Source organism: Octopus bimaculoides, chromosome 29 (assembly GCF_046866305.1).
Source record: "Octopus bimaculoides isolate indiv1 chromosome 29, ASM4686630v1, whole genome shotgun sequence".
Classification (NCBI taxonomy): Eukaryota; Metazoa; Mollusca; class Cephalopoda; order Octopoda; family Octopodidae; genus Octopus; species Octopus bimaculoides.
Window position 1 is genome coordinate 2,254,305 of NC_142956.1, and position 25,322 is coordinate 2,279,626.

At 37.9% G+C, this 25,322-nt stretch overlaps 1 protein-coding gene across 5 annotated transcripts in view; it reads left to right on the forward strand.

The window, feature by feature from the left end:
- The window catches only part of LOC106872730 (coiled-coil domain-containing protein 77), a 69,637-nt gene that overhangs the window by 35,003 nt on the left and 9,312 nt on the right, over window positions 1-25,322 (forward strand). For 2 of the 5 annotated variants that reach the window (XM_089345572.1, XM_089345574.1), the window contains 5 exons: window positions 906-1,134; window positions 2,914-3,295; window positions 5,140-5,265; window positions 7,903-8,055; window positions 22,805-23,026. In XM_089345572.1, the coding sequence (XP_089201698.1) occupies window positions 906-1,134; window positions 2,914-3,295; window positions 5,140-5,265; window positions 7,903-8,055; window positions 22,805-23,011 (1,097 nt within the window). In that variant the 3' untranslated portion in view covers window positions 23,012-23,026. Of the gene's footprint in view, window positions 1-905; window positions 1,135-2,913; window positions 3,296-5,139; window positions 5,266-7,902; window positions 8,056-10,309; window positions 12,816-22,804; window positions 23,027-25,322 lie in introns of those variants that run through there. The other 3 variants (XM_089345573.1, XM_014919813.3, XM_089345575.1) reach the window with 2 other exon arrangements.

Here is a 25,322-nt window from a genome sequence, read left to right on the forward strand (position 1 = left end):
ATTGCCCCCTTATACTTTGAGCCACTAGATAAGAGACAAAATCAGAGACAGTTAGAATTCTACCTAGAATTAATTACTAGCATGCTAGCCTTGGCTATGTCAAGATGGATTTTTATGTATTCTTCTTCCCACTTAGATTTTAAATGTTGCCACAATTATAATATGTCCATTCTGCTATAATTTTCTATATTCTTGTGCAACTGAAGATTGCTCTACATATTGCATTTAATGTAATGCTCGCATTACTTAAATAAATGGAGTAGCATGAAACGTGCGTACTGCAATCATCTTTAAAATCTGTGTTGCTTATTTTGATTTTATATATATATGTATATATATATATATATAGTATATATATAGTTTTAGGGAAAAGAACCAAGTTTCATGAACTCATCGATGAAAATCCACTGTCACATATAGAAAAATTAATAATTAAAAACACAATAAATAAGTATAATATAATACAAAGTAAATATCATAAGATAAAGATAATAAAATGACTACACGTGTTTCATAACTAATTTTCAAATAGAAAGGAAATTTAAATCGATTAAAACTATCGAAAATCAATTCTATTGAGACACGTGTAGTCATTTTACTATCATTATCTTATGATATTTACTTTGCATTATATTATACTTATTTATTGTGCTTTTACTTATTAATTTTTCTATATGTGACAGTGGATTTTCATCGATGAGTTCATAAACCTTGGTCCTTTTCCCTAAAACTATATATTTATATATATTTTACTCTGTGAAACTTAATTTAATTTTAATTTTTAATAAATTGATTTTAATTGAGTTTTTACCTGTAATTTTGGATTTTATCCCTAATATTATTATTATATACACACACACACGCACGCACACACACACACACACATAATATTTTCTGTATTCTAGGAGTGAAGAAGAAGAAATCATGTGAGACAAAGTGTTTGTGTGAGAGTCTTCGTCAGGACAACAAGATTTTGTCAATGCAGATCGAACGTCTTCAGTCACAACTGGAAGAACAGACGAAGAATTCCAAAGAGCATATTGCAAGCCTCTTTGCTGACAGATATGAGAAACAGATGGAAGAAGATGCTCGCCGGAAACGGGACGAGAGAAAGATTGAAGTCCTTCTCGAAAAGTAAGGAATCTCTATTTCGTAATATCATTATTATTATTATTATTAATAATAATGATAATAATAATCCTTTTGACTATAGGTACAAGACCAGAAATTTTAATGGAGGGGACCTGTCAATTACATTAGCCCCAGTATTTCACTGGTACTTGATTTAATGGCCCCGAAAGGATGAAAGGCAAAGCTGACCTCGGTGGAGTTTGAACTCAGAACGTAGCGGCAGACGAAATACCACTAAGAATGATTCTGCCAGCTCACCGCCTTATTATTATTATTAATAATAATAATAATAATGATAATCCTTTCTAGTAAGTGGCTGAAATCTGGGGGACAAGGGTGAGTCAGTTCCGTCAACTATGGTACTCAATTTGTGCATATTTCTATTGACACTGAAAGTATGACTGGCAAAGTCTACCTTGACGAAATTTAAACTCAGAATGTAAAGCCAGGTGCTTATTCTATCAGTCTCTTTTGCCAAACCACTATATTATGTAAAAACACACACATGAAAGGCTTCCAACCCATGCCAGCATGAAAGGCAGACAGTAAATGATGATGGTTATTATTTCTTTCAATTTTATTCCCATTTTTTGCCGAATGTCTTTCTCACTCCTAGAACAGAGAAACTCAATATACATTGAAAGGCCATTAACTGTATTTATTTTGAGATGTTCTTTTTTTTTTTTTTTTTTTTTTGCAATTAATTTTCAATATAACAAAGAATTTAGTAAAATAACTTCGTTATCATTCAACTGGTGTTAGGAACATAAATTGTGACTAAGGTTTGGTGGAAGATTTTAATTCAAAACTTCTGAAAACAAGACATTTGTAATACAAAGCCAGAACCGGTTTCAGCCAGGTTGGTATCAAAAGGGTTAATTTGCAGATTTTGTTTCAATTGTTAGAAATAGCAGCCAAATCTTGTGCAAATTGAAGGCTCATTTGACTGTCTTTAACCTTATTTGTTACCATATTTCTGTTGAGATGCTCTGTGATTCTTTCAATTAATTTTAAATATAACAAAGAATTTAGTAAAATAACTTCGTTATCATTCAGCTGGTGTTAGGAACATAAATTGTGACTAAGGTTCGGTGGAAGATTTTAATTCAAAACTTATGAAAACAAGACATTTGTACTACAGAGCCAGAGATGGTTTCAGCCGGGTCAGTATCAAAAGGGTTAAATTGCAGATTTTGTTTCAATTGTTAGAAATTTATCCTCCCACCTCAAATGCCTGCCCTTGAGGCAAAATTTGAAACCATCATTATTATTATTATTATTATTATTAGGGTGGTGAGCTGACAGAATCGTTAGCACGATGGGCAAAATGCTTAAGAGCATTTCATCCGTCGCTGTGTTCTGAGTTCAAATTCCACTGAGGTCGACTTTGCCTTTCATCCTTTTGGGATCAATAAATTGAGTACCAGTTGCGTACTGGGGTTGATGTAATCGACTGGCCCCTCCTCCAAAATTCCAGGCCTTGTGCTTTTATTAAAAAGGGTTATTATTATGGTGGTAATCTGGCAGAGTCGTTAACATGCCAGGGAAAATGCTTAGCAATATTTTGTCTGTTGCTACATTCTGAGTTCAAATTCCACCGAGGTCAACCTTGCTTTTCAACCTTCCGGGGTTATTGAATTAGGTACCAGTTGCATACTATGTCGATGTAATCAACTCCTCCCTTCCCCTAAAATGGCTGCCCTTGTAGCAAAATTTGATACCATTGTTATTATTATTATTATTAATATTATTATTGTTATTGTCGTTTTTTTTTGTGTCCAGACTCCAGAAGACCCAGGAACTCTTGTACGACACCACAAAGCAGTTTCTGCAACAGCGCTACACCCAGCGCACCAATGAACGCGAGTGGATGGCTGAGAAGGACGAGTTGCTGCAGCATTTGGACAAGCTGCAGGAATGGTCCAAGCATCATTGCCACCACACAACAGCGACACAGAGGAAGACTGCCATGGCAACCAGCAGCATCGCCCCAGCGACGAAGGACATCGCTGACGGACACCACCACTGCTGTAACAAGCATGGCGCATGCAACAGCTGCACCAGACGTGCTGCGACTGCAACCCACCATGTTGGCGTTGATGTTTGTGGTATTGGGATGCAGTTTACAGAGAATAAAGACCAGGAACTACTTGAAGAGATACAGGTTAGTAGCAATCGTGAAGTAATGAGTTCAATTCCCGGACTGGGCTGTGTGTTGTGTCCTTGAGCAAGACTTCTTTATTTCACGTTGCTCCAGTTAACTCAGCTGTACAAATGAGTTGCGACGTCATAGGTGCCAAGCTGTACCGGCCCCTTTGCCTTTCCCTTGGATAACATCTGTGGTGTGGAAAGGAGGTGAGGCTGGTATATATGGCCGACTGCTGGTCTTTCACAGACAATCTTGCTCAGACTTGTTCCTCAGAGGGGAACTTTCTAGGTGCAATCCCATGGTCATTCATGATCGAAAGGTTGTCTTTACCAGTGGTAGTAGTAGTAGCAGTAGCTATTTACCCATCACATCAGGTCAGTCCTGATCCAGACAAAACCTATGATCAAAGACGTTCCAACTGTGACGATCCCATCTTTTATTCAGGTGTAGTGTATCTAGGACTACATTATCTAATGTATAGTATAGCAGTTAGTGTTACTGGCTAAAACTGTTAGAATAGAGCTGGAGTCAGTAGGGGCTTAGAGTTGGTTCCACAATCCTGGGCCCACATTATTGCATGCAATACCTTCCGAATTCTTTTACAGGGCTTAGAAAACCCGAAGGACCACTGCAATAAGTGTGTGAATCTGAGAGGGGAATATTTTCAATGAAATCATAATTAACTGATTCTCCTGTAGTTTCTTTTACCCAAAGCCAGGAACTTTCCAGCAGCCCCTCCTATATGTATGTGTGTGTGTGTGTATGCTGTGATTAATAATAAAGTCTTGTATATTCCATCTTCTCTCTTTCATTTACCATACACACACACACACACACACACATATATGGAGGGGGGGTATCAAGAAATTCATGGCTTAAAGAGTATCACAAAGGGCTTAGTTGAAGGCCCAACCTTCTGAATTCTTTTACAGGGCTTAGAAAACTTGAAGGACTGCTGCAATAAGTGTGTGAATTTGAGAGGGGAATATGTTGGATAAAATCATAATTAACTGATTCTCCTGTATTTTCTTTTACCCAAAGCCAGGAACTTTTCAGCACTGGCTCGTAACTGGGTACTTGTTTATGACTGGTTGCATAATGTTTGGACACTTTGTTGTGAGGGGCACAGAGTGTAGGGCCCTGTAGTGATGGGCTGGCGATTGAAGTCTGAGCTTTGAAGGGAGACCGTGAAATATTATATGGTGTGTGCGTGTGGTGTTGTATGGCCTATGTGTGACTGGTGCGTGTGGTATTGTATGCTCTGTGTGTGTTGTATGGCCTGTGTGTGTATATGCATGTGGTGTTTGTGTGTGTGTGTGATCTGTTGTATGGTCTGTGTGTATGTGTTAGAGTGGAGGCGCAATGGCCCAGTGGTTAGGGCAGCGGACTCGCGGTCATAGGATCGCGGTTTCGATTCCCAGACCGGGAAAACACCTAAAGCTCCACGAGGCTCCGGCAGGGGATGGTGGTGAACCCTGCTGTACTCTTCCACCACAACTTTCTCTCATTCTTTCTTCCTGTTTCTGTTGTGCCTGTAATTCAAAGGGTCAGCTTCGTCACACACTGTGTCACGCTGAATATCCCCGAGAACTACATTAAGGGTACAATTGTCTGTGGAGTGCTCAGCAGGCTGTTCCGTTGATCGGATCAACTGGAACCCTCGACGTCGTAAGCGACGGAGTGCCAACAACAACATGCGTTAGAATAGTGCTGTGTTGCATGTCTGAAGTTGGAGATCTTAAAATCTCCAGAGAGAGCGAGAGTGTGTGTGTGTGTCTGGTCATTTTGTGTTTTTGGGTGTTTTTCCTGTCAACGAAAGTCAGTCATTACGTTTCATATTTTAAACATCATTTCTGCAGAACCTGCGATTCGAACTCCAGCAAGTCAAGACAATGTCCGATATGTATCGGTCGCAGGCCATAGAAGGTGAAGAAGAACTGTGTAAGATCCGAGAAGAAGGGGACTTTGCCAAGGAATCCTTCAAGGTTTGTGTTTATGTGTCATTATGTGGGAATGGCATCAATGGACTGTCTCTACCTTCTTTGATGGATTAGAGTATGTTCTTTTGTTTTTCTTTCCTTTGTAGTGTATGGCTGTGTGGTAAGAAGCTTGCTTCCCAACCGCATGGTTCCCGGTTCAGTCCCACTGCGTGGCACCTTGGGCAAGTGTCTTCTACGGTAGCCTCAGGCCGACCAAAGCCTTGTGAATGGATTTGCTAGACGGAAACTGAAGTAAGCCCACCTGATAGATAGATATATATATATATATATATATATATATATATATATATGCCTATATAGCCTCAGAAATGTAGCTATACATGGGCTGTTGGCGATTTTTTTTTTTTCTTCTTTCTTTGGATTTTTTCCTTTTTCCTTTCCAACAAAGAGCTATGCTCAAAATGTTAAATTCTCTCCTTTCACCAAGCATCATCATCATGCTAATATATTTTTCGTACACGTCTTCACATTTGTTTTTTTTTTAATTGTTCATTGAATTGCACATATATATCTCTGTGTGTGTGTGTGTGTATATATATATATATGTGTGTGTGTGTGTGTGTGTGTGTATGTATATCTGTGTGTGTATATATATATATATGTATGTATATCTGTGTGTGTATATATATAAGTATATCTGTGTGTGTATATATATGTATGTATGTGTATATATATATGTATGTATGTGTGTATATCTGTATGTGTATATATGTGTGTGTGTGTGCGTGTGTATGTATGTATACATATGTGTATGTATACAGTTGGTCCAAAAGTAGGTGGACAGTAAATGTTATTTACTGACCCCCTACTTTTGAACCACCCTGTATAAATGTGCGTGTGTGTACATTGTATGTATATGTGTGTGTGTCTTTGCATCTGTTGCTGACCACTGCTTGACAACCGTGGTTGGAATTTATACAATATCCTGAATGCCTCTTTGCGACATGGGTCATGTTGCTTCTATGACTGAAAATGGTCACTCAAACAGAATCATCTGATAATTGCCATTTGAATGGAAATATTATTTTCCCTATAAAACGCATATTGCTAGGTTTGTACCCACCCCTGTTGAGACCCGACTACACTCTAGCTGAAAAATATAGAAACCTCATCAGTGATATAAATGTCCTAAATTCAATGGTGGTATTTGTGATGATGATGATGATGATGGTCATTGTTTAACGTCCACTTTCCATGCTGGCATGGGTTGGATGGTTTGACTGAGGACTGGTGAACCAGGAGGCTGCACCAGGCTCCAGTTTGATCTGGTAAGGTTTCTACAGCTGGATGCTCTTCCTAACGCCGGACACTATGAGAGCGTAGTGGATGTTTTTACGTGCCACCGGCACGAGGGCCAGTCAGGTGGTACTGGCTCGAAGGTGTTTTTTATGTGTCACCTGCATGGGAGCTAGTCCAGCGGCACTGGCAATGACCACGCTCGAACCACATACACACTCACCAACCACACACACACACACACACAAACACACACACACACACACATACATACATACACACACAAGCTAATTAAACTTTACAAGGTAAACTCTAAATATTACAAAGTTATCTCCCCTTTCCTATCGCCACCAAATTTTTTGTTTCTTCTTCTCAACCAAGAGATAAATTTTAATTCTGAATGCTCTGGATGTGGCTTTGAGCTCATCGCCATCAGCCATTAACATATCTCAACACCATTACAATGCATCATGGCAAAAGGCAGCACTTGGATCACGAAACATTTAAGGTGTGGCTGTGTGGTAAGTAGGTTGCTTCTCAACCACATGGTTCCAGGTTCAGTCCCACTGTGTGGCACTTTGAGCAAGTTTCTTCTACTGTAGCCTCAGCCTAACCAAAGCCCTCTAAGTGGATTTGGTAAACAGAAACTGAAAGAAGCCCATCATATATATATATACACATATATATATATATATATATGTGTGTGTTGTGTATATGTTTGTGTGTGTGTTGTGTATATGTATGTGTGTGTTGTGTATATGTGTGTGTGTTGTGTATATGTATGTGTGTGTATGTATGTGTGTTGTGTATATGTATGTATGTGTATGTGTGTATATGTATGTGTGTTGTGTATATGTATATGTGTGTGTGTGTGTGTATTGGCCTTACAGAGGCAATGTAGTCTGTCGGTATTGTGTACCCAGCACCTGTGCCAGTGGCAACATAAAAGGCAGTGGCCAGTGCCGGTGGCACAAAGAAAGCATCTTTTGAGCATTGAGCTTCACAGAGGCATCTCGCACCCATGCTGGTGGCAACATTAAAATTTTAAGACCTCATAAACATAGCATTTGATAGAGTAATCTAAATACTAAAGGGTTAATTAATGTCCTCACGACGTCTTAACATTTTGTTCTAAATATTATCTTTGCTGTGACATGTCTTAAACTTGTCAAATGTGTATTATTTTTATTTTGACATGTCTTGGTTATGATCTAAGTATTGTCTTTGCTATGACATGTCTTACAATTGTCGTTTAAATGGTGTCTCAAGTATGTTGTGTCTTAAAGTTGTGAAATAAGCAGCGTCTTTTCTATGATTTGTTTTACAGTTGTGACCTGAGTGATGTCTTTGCTATGACCCGTCTTAAAGTTGTTGTTTTTGTTCCAGGATCGAAGTCAGAAGATGTCGAAACGCCTGCAGTTGATGAATTCTCGTTACCAGGAGTTGGAGCGGAGGAGACACTTCGAGGTGGAAGGGTTCAAGAACGACATAAAGAATTTGAGGACCAGGTTGAAGGAAGTTGAGAGAGAGCTGTATAAGGTGAGGCCCCAGAGTACTTAGATAGAGTACAAGGTGTGAGAGAGTACTCAGTGGTCGTGGAGTGTACTTCCATTTCTGCTGTAGTTGTATAAAGTACTAGATGTGAGAGAGTACTGGGAGGCAGTGTGGTGTACTTCTATTTCTGAAGTAGTTATATAGAGTACAAGGCGAGCGAGAGAGTACTAGGTGTGAGAAAGAGAGTACTTAGAGCTAGTGTGAAAATGTGTAATGGAGTACTCCTGCTCTAATACCATGTAACAGCATGTACTCTTTGGTTAGAGTACTTATGTCATAATAGAGTTGTCTGAGTACTCCTCATGTAATAATTGTACTCTAACTACTTGTGTTGTAGTCGAGTATTCATTTCGTACCCTGTCCCCATGTTAGTGCTGTGTGTTCGCTGCCCTTCCTTATGCCATTCATTTTACGATGTGCCGAAGGTGGGTTTGCTTTTCCATGGCACCAACACTGTGTGGGTTGCCTTGTCACTCGCAAGACTAGAGAGTCCCTCTGAGTTACAAGATAACCTCACTGCATCGCTATCACCATCATCATTTAACCTCTGTTGTCCAGGATCTGTTTAATATATTTGATGTTTCTAATTTGTTTCATCTGCGTAATTGCCTTTCTGCCTACCCAACCTGATCCCTTTTACAGCCATTCTTTCGCTTGTCTTCTGCCGTTGTGGCCTAAACAAGCTGCGGCTTGTAGGGTTCCATTAGCAAGCGTTTCCTCAGGATGCGCCAATCTGGCGTTGGAGGAATCTAGGTTTCCAGACTTGTTCTTCTTATGGACTTCTCAGGGCTTCGCAACAGTTTTTAGTGAACCTGCTCAACCATCTCTTCCCATGTTAGTGGTCATCTAGATCCTTTTACCCTGCACCAGACAACCTTCCTCTTTGAATTTTTTGTCCCTTATCCAAATCTGCATTTCTGTTGGTGACTTTCTAGAGAACTCTCTCACAAATGCACACTGTACAGTCTTGTTCGACTGTGTTTGAGCATATTCCAACACACAAAACGCTTTTTCGCCTTCCAGTGAATGCCATTTCTATACCTGGAAAGATAAACATATCAAACATTAGATGTAAAATTTTGACCTGTTTCTTCACGTTGTTAAAATTTGAAGTCAATTGAACAAGAACTGGCAAAGTTATTAGATGGCAAAATGATACCAAATTTTTTGAATTTTCTGAAACACCCTGTATATATATATGTATGTATGTATATGTATGTCTGTCTGTCTATGCCTGTCTGTATGTATGTCATTTCTTTACTACCCACAGAGGGGACAAACAAGGACAGACAAACGGATTAAGTCGATTACATAGACCCCAGTGTGTAACTGGTACTTAATTTATCGACCCCGAAAGGTATTGAACTCAGAACGTAGCGGCAGATGAAATACCGCTAAGCATTTCGCCCGGGGTGCTAATGTTTCTATCTGGATGTCTGTCTGTCTGTATGTCTGTCTGTCTGTCAGCGAAACGTTTTGCTGATGACGTAGTAATCATTGCTGACGGGGCTGGATCAGCTTCAGGACATGCTGACGGGGCTGGACATCAAAAGCTCTGCAGAAGGTCTCAAGATAAACCGCATGGAAACTTTGTTTTCATGCGGTCCGACAACATACCAACAGGGGGAATGGTGGTCGGCAGTGATGAAATAGAAGAGGTAAAGGAATATGTCTACCTGGGACAGGAAAGGAATATGCGCCATGACATCGAAAAGGAGTTTTCTCGGAGAATAAGGGCCGGATGGAAGGCGTTTAATGGTGTAAGGGATGTGCTCAAGGGAAGGTTGGACAGGACCACCTGCGCCAACCTCATAAATAGCACAGTTCTACCTGCAATGTTATATGGGAGTGGAACAAGGGCTACAACAAAGAGAGAAGAGCAGAGATTTGGTAATGAGAGGTCAATGCGTGGAATCTTGTTGAGAGAGTACATCAGTACTAGCTCCGTTGCCAGTACTGCCTGACTGGCCCTTGTGCTGGTGGCACGTAAAAGCACCCACTACACTCGGAGTGGTTGGCGTTAGGAAGGGCATCCAGCTGTAGAAACTCTGCCAGATCAGATTGGAGCCTGGTGTAGCCATCTGGTTTCACCAGTCCTCAGTCAAATCGTCCAACCCATGCTAGCATGGAAAGCAGACGTTAAACGATGATGATGATGATGATGAAGGGTATACAACAGTGACTGTAGTGAAAATGATTATCATTATTTATTTATTCTTGTTATTATTTCTTGTACCAGGTGACGCTTGGCCTAAGTGAAGAACTCGATGAGAAAGATCCGGATAACCTGGACATGAGAATCCTGCGCAACGTCCATCTGTCGACTGGACGCTCCCAGAAGATCATGCGTGAGCTGAAACGTCTCAAGTCTAAGGTTTACAGTCTCGAGAATGACTTGAGGCATTTGTGAGGGCCACCACACCAAACCACAACACTGCATCACCCCACGACAATGCAATGTTCTTGACCACACGTTGACCACACGTTGTTGGTGGGTGGAGGAGGAGGGGAAGGACCAGGGGAGATGTTTTTAATGTTTTTGTATATATTTTTATTCCTTTGATTTTATCATTTTCTTGTTTAACCAGTTACATACTGGGGGGTGGGGGTTGATGCAAGTTGAATGTTGATGATACCCCTCCTCATGTCCCCACCTCCACCACCCAAAACAAAAAACATGGCCTTTTGTGTTTGGGAATCTTTTGTTGTCAATATCCTTCTTGTCTCCAAAGGCGGTGAGCTGGCAGAATCGTCAGGATGTTGGGCAAAATGCTTCGTGGTATTTCAGCAGTTATGTTCTGAGTTCAAATTCCGCCGAGGTCGACTTTGCCTTTCATCCTTTGAAGGTCAATAAAATAAGTACCAGTTATACACTGGGGTTGAAGTAATCAACTCATCTCAACTCTCACCAAAATTGCTGGCTTTGTACCAGAATTTGAAATCAATGTTTATCCTCTTTCTCTCTCTCTCTCTCTCTCTTTTGCATGTACACATGCATACGTCAACCATTCCGTCCATTATTCCAATACAATCAAACAAGTTATTTCTATGACAATCTTCAGATTAAAGAGAGAGAGAGAGACTGGTTAAGGTGATTCCAAAAAGTGTTTGCTTGTCTGTTTGTGGTGTTATTTGTGATTTAATATGGTATAAGATAGAGGGAGAGAGAGATTGATATTTGATGAGTGACAAAATGTTGGAAGGTATTTGCAAAAATGTGGGAGGAAAGTATCAACGGATGGGGTGAGTGTTGGGGGATCAGTTTGGGGTTGATTGTTATTGATGGGTGAGGGGACAGAAACTGGGGTGTTTAGGTGAGGGGGAGGAACAGGCTGAAAGATGGATGGATGGGCCAACAGACTGATAGATGGATAGGGAGATAGATAGAGAAATGGATCAGCAGATTGAGGGATTGATTGATACACCGATGGACAGACAGACAGACAGACAGATTGGTAGATAGATGATTGATACACAGATGAGTAGATAGATAGATTGATAAACACAGACTGATTGATACACAGATGGACTGACAGACGGACAAATTGGTAGATTGATTGATTGATTGATAAACAGACAAAGTAATTGATTGATACATGGACAGACAGACAGCTAGATAGATAGGTGGATGAATGGACAGGTAGTCATAAAGATTAATAGGTGGATATATATATATATATATATATATATACACACACAGGGTGTGGCAGAAGTAACGCTGTTTTGTATTTAAGTTTTCTAGATTCTGATTGAGTTTCTTTTTTTATTTCCTAAAACTTCTGTGATTTGTTTTCATTAGTTTCTTATTCGTTTCTTTATATAATGGAATGACTTTGTGTCCAGTAAAAAATTACTTAATAAATACTTATATATACTATAAAAGTTATTAAATGCAAAAAGGGTGTTACTTCTGCCACACCCTGTGTATATATATGTATGTATATGCATACATGTTAAGAGAAAGAAAGATAGATACACACAGACCAAAGCAGGAAAATGGATATGTGCATAAACAGATAGAAAGATAGGTATATATAGGCAGATGGTTTATATTGCTGGGTAGTTTGTTCTTGTTACAATATCAACATATTGTTTATAGAAGGTGACAGTAATGTCTAATAACATTAAATATTAGAAAAACACAATAACAATGATACTGGTATGTTAATTGAGAAGTCTCAATATTTCGGGTTGCAAACTCTTTATCGTGGGATTCAAAGAAGAGCAAAAGAAGGAAATTATGTTGCCCTTTAGTTGGGGCTTCAGATACTGTACACTTTTATAGGGGTAGAAATTTGGGGCTGTCATGTGTGTGTGTGTGTATGTGTATAGACCATTATCCTGGTCTTGTTGAACCCTTGGTCAGCCTTTGCCAACCAAACTTATGATGAAACGCACCTTTCTTCTCCCTTCAGTGTGTCCTTTTATTAAGAAAGTAGACTATGAAGATTCCTTGCATTGTTGCACTTTGCATTCTGTTGTATTTACATTCCAGTCACATCTACCGCATGTGTGTATGTATGTATGTATATATATATATATATATAAATATATATATATATATATATGTGTGTGTGTGTGTGTGTTAAGTGGGAAGTATGTTTTTATTTACATAAATATATATGTATATTCTGTATTTATGTTTGTATGTATATGTCAATATATATACACATTTGTGTATATATGTGTATATATACATATATATATATAATGCATACATTATTGTAATATAATTTCCAGTTGTACATTTGTTTCATTGCTCAAGCATTTTATAAAAACTGTATATATGTATGTATGTATATGTGTGTGTATATATTTATATAGTTTATATAATGTTTGTATGTATGTATATGTGTGTGTATACATTTATATAGTTTACATAATGTTTGTATATGTATGTATTAATATACACGTGTATATATATATGCATATATATATGTGTATATATATATGCATATATATATGTGCATATATATATATATATATATATATATATATATATATATATATATATAGGTTTAGATTTAGATTCAAAAATTGAATATGGTACTTATGTTTAGGCACCAGAATATAGTATGGTATGGTATTATATAAAAACCATTCCCAAAACTAAGTGATCAAAATAAGCAACACGGATTTCAAAGATGGTTGCAGTACACACGTTTCATGCTACTCCATTTATTTAAGTAATGCGAGCATTACATTAAATGCAATATGTAGAGCAATCTTCAGCTGCACGAAAATGCAGAAAATTACAGTAGAATAGACATATTATAATTGTGGCAACATTTCAAATCCAAGTGGGAGGAAGAATACATAAAAATCCATCTTGACATAGCCAAGTCTATCAGGCTAGTAATTGGTTCTAGGCAAAAATTCTAACTGTCTCTGATTTTATTGTCTCTTATCCAGTAGTAATAGTATAAGGGACAATCACTTCTAAGGAAAGGGAAGGTGTAAGCATTATGCATGGACATGGTTATAAAGGTTCCTCTGGTCAGAGTGGCAACACTCTTATAAGTTGGGTTTTTTTTTTTACTACTATCAAAATGTTGAGGAATTAAACCCTAGGTATATGCGAGTGGATTCCGTATACAGAAACTGAAAGAAGCCCGTTGTGTGTCTCCCTCTACCACCACTACTGCTTGACAACCAGAATAAGTACCAGACATGGCCACAATGTAATAATTGAAACAAGTAAGATACATCTATTAATTTGTACATCCAACCTAAGCTGGAGATGCTGTGAAAACACTGTAAACTGCAGTTTAGCATTGAGAAATTATTTTGTATTGATTTCAGTGTAGCTTTGCATCTTCAGCAGCAGATACCTAAATGCCAGAGGCTATAGTTTAACAAAATAGTCTGTTATGTTGCAAAGGGCTGGCAGGCCATGTATACATGAGCTACAAGCAAGGGAAACAGTCTTTGGAGCAACTTTTAATTTGCATATCTAACTTTAATGTGCTGATTTTAATGCTATAAACTGCAGTAATTGACCTGGGCAGGTGAAACTTTCATAACGACAAAACTTCTGAAGCAACACAAAACTGCAATCACCAGGTACACCAACATTTGTTATATCACATCAAGTTTATTTCAATTCATGGAATAATTATATTTTTTTTTAGTTTTCTACAGGACCGACTGTAGTCCATCGAAATCTCTGATTCCTAACAGGATTATCTAGAGAAAACACTACTAGATGTTGATGTACATCACATTTTCCCACCTCTACTTGCTACATTGGCTTTTCTCTATCTCTTCATTGCATTTGCAATAAGATTATGAAGCAGAAAGGAAGACAAAGAAATAAAACAAACAGTTGAATGCATGTGATGGAAAAAGTGTGAAAAATATAAAGCAAAAACAGCAACACTCAAAAGAGTGTGCAACAAAGATAAGTACACCAAACGAAGAAGCAGAAGAGAATCTAACATTTTAGGTGATGCCTTTTTATTGAAGAGAAGCAAAGGTGGTGGACCTTCTTGCATTTAACCATCAAGTCCAAATATTCTGTTTTATTTTCAAACTTGTCAGATCCAGCCTTTCACACCTATCTTACAATGTTATTCTAAAAATAAACAACCACATCATTAAGATCTTGAAGCTACCAGGTAATGCATGATTAATTGAACACAATATGTAGAAATACGGATTACATTTGACTAAAGTGATCTGAATGATAAAAGATAAAACATATATACGTGTGTGTATATATATATATATATATATATATATATATATCCATTTAGCATTTAATCTGGCCCCCATATCCATCCCATCCATATTTTACTAGTTTTATGTTAAAACCAGCCAGATCTGGCCACTTTCACCTACTCTACAATGTCATTCTAAAAATAAACAATCATATCATCTTTGAAATCTGAAAACTATGGGCTAATTCTTGATTAATTCAAAACAATGTGAAGAAATAAGGATTACATTTGACAACGATCATCATCATCATCATCGTTTAACGTCCGCTTTCCAAGCTGGCATGGGTTGGACGATTTGACTGAGGACTGGTGAAACCAGATGGCTACACCAGGCTCCAATCTGATTTGGCAGAGTTTCTACAGCTGGATGCCCTTCCTAACGCCAACCACTCCAAGAGTGTAGTGGGTGCTTTTATGTGCCACCAGCACGAGGGCCAATCTGGTGGTACTAGCAACAGCCATGCTCAAATGGTGTATTTTATGTGCCACCTGCACAGGAGCCAGTCTAGCGGCACTGGTAACGATCTCGCTTGAATGTTATTTTTCACGTGTCACCGGCACATATACATATATATATACACACACACAGACATGCATGTATATACATACCTGTGTGTTGGCATGACGTCAAGGGTTCCAGTTGATCCGATCAACGGAACAGCTTGCTCGTGAAATTAACGTGCAAGTGGCTGAGCACTCCACAGACACGTGTACCCTTAATGTAGTTCTCGGGGATATTCAGCGTGACACAGTGTGACAAGGCTGACCCTTTGAATTACAGACACAACAGAAACAGGAAGTAAGAGTGAGAGAAAGTTGTGGTGGAAGGGTACAGCAGGGTTCGCCACCATCCCCTGCCGGAGCCACGTTTAGCTTTAAGTGTTTTTGCTCAATAAACACTCCGAACGCCCGGTCAGGGAATCGAAACCGCTATCCTATGACTGCGACTGTGTCTGTATATGTATATATATATTTGTGTGTATCTATATACATGTATAATATGGATGGATGTGTGTGTGTGTGTATACATACATATATTTACCAAAACATTGCCGACTACCTTCTGCTCCACAGACACATTGTCTCCTGTCTAAGCGTGTGTGTATGTACAAATATATATATATATATATAGAATGGGTGTGTGTGTCTAGAGCTGTACCACTTCGTCAAAGCCTCACCAAATTCAACATCTGGCTAACAGATGTCTCCCCCCGCCCAGTTTCGCACACTAAACACTTCCTACAGGATTCATCTTTGGTGAAAACCCAGCAGATAGTGTAAGTACTTGGACTTACAAAGACTAAATCCTGGGGTTGATTTCTTTGACTTAACACACTTTAAGGCTGTGCTCCAGTATAACTGCAGTCAAATGATTACATCAAGTAAAAGAATATATATATATATATATATATATACACATATATATATAGATGGATATGTCGGGCTTCTTTCAGTTTCCACCAACCAAATCCCTTCACAAGGCTTTGCTTGGCCCGAGGCTATAGTAGAAGACACACAAAGTTACATGCACTAGGATTGAATCTGGGACCATATGGTTGGGAAGCAAGCTTTGTATGTTTGTATAGGTAGGTAGATGCGTAGATAGCTATAAGTTTATATACATACATCTCTATACATGGTGAGATGGATAGACATGTATGCATATATATGTATGTATGTATATTTATCTGCATTTATATACACACACACATATATATATGTATGAGTGCTTGCATGTAATCATACATGTATGTGTCTATATATATGTGTGTATATATATATATATATATATACACACACTCATACACATGTATATTATATAACTTAATGTGTGTGTATGTATAATATTTATACATAATGATAAGGGATGTGTGTGTGTGTGTGTGTAATTTTCATTTGGGTGTGTTAGGGCAGTTGTAAGAGCTTCTGTGCCTGGCCATGAATCATCCACCCTTCACTTCTCGCTACACCCCTACCCCCACCAACCATCCATCCACCCTGTCCTATCTGACAGTGTTATCAGGGTGGTGTACACACATCTCTCCTCCTCTTCACGTTCCCCCCCCACTCCGTCATCATCATCATCATCACCATCGTTGTTCTTGTTGTTGCTCCAATGAACTCAACGAGAGTCATCTATTTAAAGAGTCGACTGGTTTGTGTGTATGCGTGTGTTTATACATACATATACACATACATATATATACATACGTTTATATATGCATGTGTGTCTACATACATATACGTGTGAGTGTGTGTTTGTGTACATACATATATATGTGCATGTGTATATATGTGTGTGTGTGTGTATGTATATATATACGTATATATATATGTGTGTATATCTATATATTCCACACACAGTTGAATTCCACGGTGGTGCACCAGCATGACCGCAGCACCTGGCTGAAACCAATAAATCAATAAATATATGTGTAGATATGTGTATATTTATATATACGTGTATGTATATGTGTGTATGTATGTGTATATGTATATATGTAGGTTGATAGATATCTAGACATATACATATGTGTGTGTGTATAAGTGCGTTTGAGTGAGTGTATATGTGTATGTATGTAATGCTTTAAGTGTGACTCCCTGTATGCAGTTGTTTGTATGTCACTGTGGTACACATGTATGTATATATATATATATGTGTGTGTGTGTGTGTATACATGCACTTCTGAGCATGTAGACAACGGGATACATGTGTGCAGAGGCATCTAAAATTACACACACACATATACACTCACACACATGCAAATATATACATAATGCACACACACATGGATACACATGTATATATATATATGGATTTACATGGATATACATACAGACATCTATATACACCTATATGCACACACATATACATTATATATACATATATATATATATATGCACACATGTATAATCTAGATGTAGTTATGTGAGTAGGAAATATTAGATATGCATGTGTTGTTATATATGCGTATGTATGTGTGTATATATATATATATATGTATATATGTATATATATATGTATATATGTATATATATATGTGTGTGTGTATATGCAGATCATCATTGTTTAATGTCTGTTTTCTATGCTATGCTGGGATGGGTTACATACATATGTATGTATGTATATATATATATATATATATATATATATATATATATATATATATGCCTCTGTGTACCTATACATAGAACTATGCTCATGTGTGTGTGTATAGACATATGCACATATATACAAATATACATGTGATTGTGTGTGTATATATATATATATTCACACACACACACACACACACACAGATATATATTTATATACACACACAATCACATGTATATTTGTATATATGTGCATATGTCTATACACACACACACGAGCATAGTTCTATGTATAGGTACACAGAGGCATATATATACACACACACACACACACACATATGCATTTACACATACAGATAGGTATGTTCACAGAATTATTTTAAGATAACAGTATTTTGTTATTTGTGCATGTCTGTCTGTCTGTCTCTAACTATTATCATACATCTGTAACACTATATACACACACATATATATATATATGTGTGTGTGTGTAATTGTGCATGTATGTATATGTGTATGCATAAATATACATGTAATTTTTATGTGTCTGTGTGTTGTTGAGAAATTACAAAATACTTATAGAATGTGAGTTTATTATGTGTGTGTGTGTGTATATATATATATATATATATATGTGTGTGTGTGCGTATATATATATATATATATATATACATAATTGTTTGTATATGTAATTGTGTTTGTAAATGTGTGTATGTATGTATATATGTAATTTTGTGTGTGTATATAAGTAATTGTATGTGTGTGGTCATATATATATATATTTTGATAGAAAATGTAAGACAACAAGAGAAAGAAAGAGACCACAATATTATGTAAATAGAGAAATAATTGTCACTTATTATTTACAGATAGATATATATATATATATATATATATATATATATGTAATAGTTTCTGTGTGTTTGTATATACGTATGTATAAACTTGCCTTCTCTCTCCCCCCCCTCTCTCTCTTCACTCCTCTCTCTCTCTCTCTCTGATAGAGTAGAGATGGAAGAATGTGATGATAGCAGCAGCACGCTTGTGTGACATCATACTTTATATTCCCTTCCTATTCAGTTTGTTATATTATCCTCATATATATATGTATGTGTATATGTATATATACATACATATATATGCATATGTAATTATCCATGTGTGTGTGCATATGCATATATACACACACACACATATGTGTTATATATTTGTTATACCTATGTTTATATATATATATTTGCACTCACTCACACACACACTTTATATATTTGTGTTACATACCTATATATATATATATATATATATAGTGTTTGTGTCTTGTTGATAACTTACAAAACACCTATAAAAAGTGAGCTTGTTTTTATTATTATTATTATTGTTATTTTTATTACCTGGTATCTTACTGGGAAGACTTAGTTTGACATTTGTTTGTAGAAGTAAGAGCGAAATCTCCCTCGCACCACACCCTAATAGTCTGGCAAGTAAGGAAGATGGAGAAATTTAAAATGGGTTACCTTTGGCAAACTTGCCTTCTCTCTCCCCCCCTCTCTCTCTTACACTCCTCTCTCTCTCTCTCTGATAGAGTAGAGATGGAAGAATGTGATGATAGCAGCAGCACGCTTGTGTGACATCATACTTTATATTCCCTTCCTATTCAGTTTGTTATATTATCCTCATCTTCGTTTACTGTCTGCTTTCCATACTGGTATGGGTTGGACGGTTTTACAGGAGCCAGCCAGTCAGTAGCATGCACCAGACTTCTGTGTCTGTTTTGGCAGGGTTTTTGTGGCTGGATGTCCTTCCAAATGCCGACCACTTTACAGTGTGGACCGGATGCTTTCTACGTGGCATCAGCATTGTTGTGGTCACCAAGTAACTTGCTAGACAAAGATTCAAGAGGTGAGGAGGAATCGGATGAGGTGATCTTGTGTCAGAAGATAAAAGTTTATAGTGAGACAGAGAGACAGAAACAGGTGTATTGCTGTACAGGAAGTACATGGTTACCCGACCAGAGAGAGCGAGAGTGAGTTATCAAGTGTGGTGGTCCTGGTGGGGAAAGGACATGTAATGTGTGTAGTAATATCATATGTATAATTTTTCCAGAGATGTACATTATGTTGGGCTTGAACACACCCTGTCCCCACAGGAGCACCACACTTAATAACGCACACATTTCCCGCAAACGGAAGGCGGTGAGCTGGCAGAAACGTTAGCACGCCGGGCGAAATGCTTAGCGGTATTTCGTCTACCGCTACGTTCTGAGTTCAAATTCCGCCGAGGTCGACTCTGCCTTTCATCCTTTCGGGGTCGATTAAATAAGTACCAGTTACGCACTGGGGTCGGTATAATCGACTTAATCCGTTTGTCCCCTCTGTGTGTAGCCCCTTGTGGGTAGTAAAGCAATAACACATTTCCCGCAAACGCTTCAAGATAACTCTTACCGGCTTTACAGTGAATCTAGCCAAGGGGCATAACTCCTAACCTAATCCTCTGCTCATTTTCATTTCACCATCTTTTTCACAGCAACCGCAAACCAGATGTGTTGATTCCCCGCCAACAATGGGGAGCAGTTGCCATATTCCTTTCCATATCACCAGACTCTGATGAGCGTAATTCTTTTCTTTCTTTTATTCTTTTACTTGTTTCAGTCATTTGACTGCGGCCATGCTGGAGCACCGCCTTTCGTCGAGCAAATCGACCTCAGGACTTATTCTTTGGAAGCCTAGTACTTATTCTATCGGGCCCTTTTGCCGAACCGCTCAGTTATGGGGGCGTAAACACACCAGCATCAGTTGTCAAGCGATGTTGGTGGGACAAACACAGACACATGAACACACACACACACACACATATATATATATATATATATATATATATATATATATATATATACGATGGGCTTCTTTCAGTTTCCATCTACCAAATCCACTCACAAGGCTTTGGTTGGCCCGAGGCTATAGTAGAAGACACTCGCCCAAGGTGCCACGCAGTAGGACTGAACCCGGAACCATGTGGTTGGTTAGCAAGCTGCTTACCACACAGCCACTGCTGCACCTGGTGAGGTTATATAATCGGATTGTTCTCTAACTCTCCATTGTATTCCTAACGTGACGCTGGTTGGTCAGACCAGCCTTGATAGACACAATGCTGCACATTCTAGATAATATACCTGCTCTGTTCACAGATGCGTGCATCTTTTTCCCTGACTCATGGACTCTTAGAGAACTCACGCATATATATATACATATATACACACACACACATATATATATATATATATATGTATATATATCGTCAGTAAATCATAAATCCAAAAGAGAAGCAAACTCTAAATTATAGAGTATTTTGATAAAGATAGATCTGGCCGGTCAATGTGTTTTTCAGATCCCAGACCCATTGGCCTAGGGCCATAGGCCAAGGGGTCTAGGGTTTGAAGAAATGTTGTAAACTTAAGCACTTTATGGATGTGAAATCCAAGGTAACCCCATAAATGAGCCATATCTATCTGTCTGTTTGTCTGTCTACCTGTCTGTCCATCTGTCTACCTGTCTATCCATCTATCTACCTATCTGTCTACCTGTCTGACTATCTGTCTACCTATCTGTCTATCTATCTATCTATATATATATATATATGTATATACATGTGTGTGAATGTATACACACACACACACACACACACACACACACTCACGGAACAGAGCACTTTAATTAATCAGCATCCAAGTTTTCTAGTTTTTGGTTGGTGTAACTTCTTCAGTTGATGTTGTTTTCTCAACTTGTAGGCATTTCTAAATATACATATGTATATAAGCACCCTGCTGCCTACTCTCTCTCTGTCTCACATACGCACATAGATACAGACATATGTAAAGAGAGAAATACACACACACACACACATATATATAAATACACAAATAGAGACATATATATTGGGTTGGCAAGAAAGTAATTTTGGTTTTTTAGCGTGAAATAAAAGTCATTCTTTTTTTATACAAAAACTGAACTTTAGACACAGGAGTGGCTGTGTGGTAAGTAGCTTGCTTACCAACCACATAGGTTCCGGGTTCAGTCCCTCTGTGTGGCACCTTGGGCAAGTGTCTTCTACTATAGCTTCCGGGCCGACAAAAGCCTTGTGAGTGGATTTGGTAGACGGAAACTGAAAGAAGCCCATCATATATATGTATTTGTGTATATACGTTTGTGTGTTTGTCCCCCCAACATCGCTTGACAACCAATGCTGGTGTGTTTATGTTCCCGTAACTTAGCGGTTCAGCAAAAGAAACCAATAGAATAAGTACTAGGCTTCCAAAGAATAAGTCCTGGGGTCGATTTGCTCGACTAAAGGCGGCGCTCCAGCATGGCCACAGTCAAATGACTGAAACAAGTAAGAGTTTTAATAACAGCCAATATTTTCTAAGTCTAAATATTTCATTCAAAATTTTTTCTTTAGCTGCAATATTTTAAGTAAAAATTTTCTTGTCCTGTACTTTTCCGGGTTGACAATCTTAAGAATATTATTTCTCTTGCTTGCATTTTCTCATGTAATCTACTTAAGAGTGTGTGGATAGGGAGTAGAAAGGGGCACTCTAGTTGGAGTTACATGTTTTATCATTCAAATGAAACTGTTTTAAATAGTAATAATAGTATATATATATTTACATATATAGACACGCACATGTATACACCTCCATACATATGTCTCGTTAAAGTATGAAACTATTAGTGGCTCTTTCGGTTGTGTATCAAATTGATGTTTATCTCTCATATATATATATATATACATACATATATATATATATACATACATATATATATATACATACATACATACATACATATGGGTTGGACAGTTTGAGTTGGCTGGTAAGCTGGAGGGTTGCACCAGACACCAGTCTGATTTAGCATGGTTTTTTACAGCTGGATGCCCTTCCTAATGCCAACCACTCCGAGAGTGTAATGGTTACTTTTATGTGCCATTTGCATGACACCAGTATCTGCCATGACTGTGGTTTTGCTTGGTTCGACGGGTCTTCTTCTCAAGAGGGTCTCAGCCATTGTTTCTCGAAGGGAACTCAGCCACTTCAGGTGAGTAAAAGAATATATATATATATATATAGCAATTAACAATAATTGGGTACCCTCCCAGCAGTATATTGGATAGATACTATCCCTTAGTGGGTTGAATCCTTTACCCCTAACTCTCTTGCATTATATATATATATATATATATACACACACACACTTTCACACATCCACCCTCACATATACACGCACACAATATACATATACTTCCAACTTTACAAAAACTGTCACACCCTTCGGTGCTGGGCAGGGGGCAGAACCTAAATATAGCACCCACATACATGTGCACACACAGATGAACTCTCTCTCACACACGCACACACACACAGACCCCCCTCTTCCTCTTCCCCTCCTCCTCTTCCTCCTCTTCCTCCTCCTCACCCCCAGTATGTGGTTCCGTAAGAATTATGGCATCATTTCATTGTTACACCACACTGGAGGTTCGATGGGTGGGTGGGACAGACCTATATTTCTGTTACTGGAGATGGTGGTGGTGGTGGTGGTATCGTCATCATCATCATCATTATTGTTATTGATGACGATGATGATGATGGCAGTCAGGAAAAAGAAGACAGAAGGAAATGAAGAAAGATATGGAAAAGTTTTGCAATTAAGATAAGCTTAGGAATGCATTTAAGTGTGTGTGTGAGTGTGTGTGTGCGCGCACATGCATGCATGAATATGTGTGTCTTATCTCTCACAAACATTGTACATTATGCATGTCTCTGTGTGTGTGTGTGTGTACAAAAAGAGAGAAAGACTCATTCACACACTCAAACACACACACATATAAACATGTATACACATACATTGCACAGAGACACATACATGGACATAAAAACATGTATACATACATATATGTATACACACCCACAAACACACACACATGCACATAAAAACAGTTGTATACACATATAAACATGCATGTGTACACACACTTTAGATGGAAGCTGTGAAACCTTATGTGTGTGTATGTACATATACATATATATATATATATATATATATACACACACATATATCTTTATATATATAACATAATAGGGTAAAAATTTGATATTAATTAATATCAATTTAATACCAGGAAACCAGCACATTAAAAGAATCAGAAGGTTCAGAAAAAATTTTTCCAAGATCCTAAAAGGATTATAGTACTTGTGTATATAAAGTGGTCGCTTTTATATACACAAGTACTATATACTTATATATATATATATATATATCATCACCATCATCATCATCATCGTTTAACGTCCGCTTTCCATGCTAGCATGGGTTGGACGACTTGACTGAGGACTGGTGAAACCGGATGGCAACACCAGGCTCCAGTCTAATTTGGCAGAGTTTCTACAGCTGGATGCCCTTCCTAACGCCAACCACTCAGAGAGTGTAGTAGGTGCTTTTACGTGTCACCCGCACGAAGGCCAGTCAGGCCACGCTCGAAATGGTGTCTTTTATGTGCCACCCGCACAAGCCAGTCCAGGGGCACTGGCAATGATCTCGCTCGAAAATCCTACGGAGGCCAGTCAGGCGGTACTGGCAACAGCCACGCTCAAAATGGTGCATCTTATGTGCCACCTGCACAAGAGCCAGTCCAGGGGCACTGGCAACGATCTTACTTGGCTTGCCGGGTCTTCTCACGCACAGCACATTTCCAAAGGTCTCGGTCAGTAGTCATCGCCTCGGTGAGACCCAATGTACGAAGGTCTTGCCTCACCAAACAGCTCAGGTCTTCCTGGGCCTACCTCTTCCACGGGTTCCCTCAACTGTTAGGGTGTGGCACATATATATATATATATATATGATATACATTTATTTGATAGATAGCCAAGGCTTATGTAACACAAGCAGTTTCCCCATGTATATAAGTGTGTTATTATGATTATTATATATATTACATATATATATATATATATATTACACATATATATATGTGTGTGTGTGTGTGTATATCTATAGATGTAATTTGTATATGTATGTGTGCATATATATATATGTTATATGTGTATATATATATATGTATATATGTATTCATACATATATATGTATGCATATATAGATATATATGTATGCATATATATACATATGTATGTATGTATATATGTGTGTGTGTGTGTGTATATATGTATGTATATATGCATATATATATATATATTTCTGTATATAATATATTTATATATTTATTAAGGTAATGTCATCCATCTGTAATAAAGTGAGTCAGAAAGTTATATCTCACTTGTGAAATCAAGGTTGGTGTATATTCTGTATGTAGATACACACCCCTGGGGTATTTTCCCCATGCCGTATTGTTTTCTACATACATACATACATACATACATACATGTATGTATGT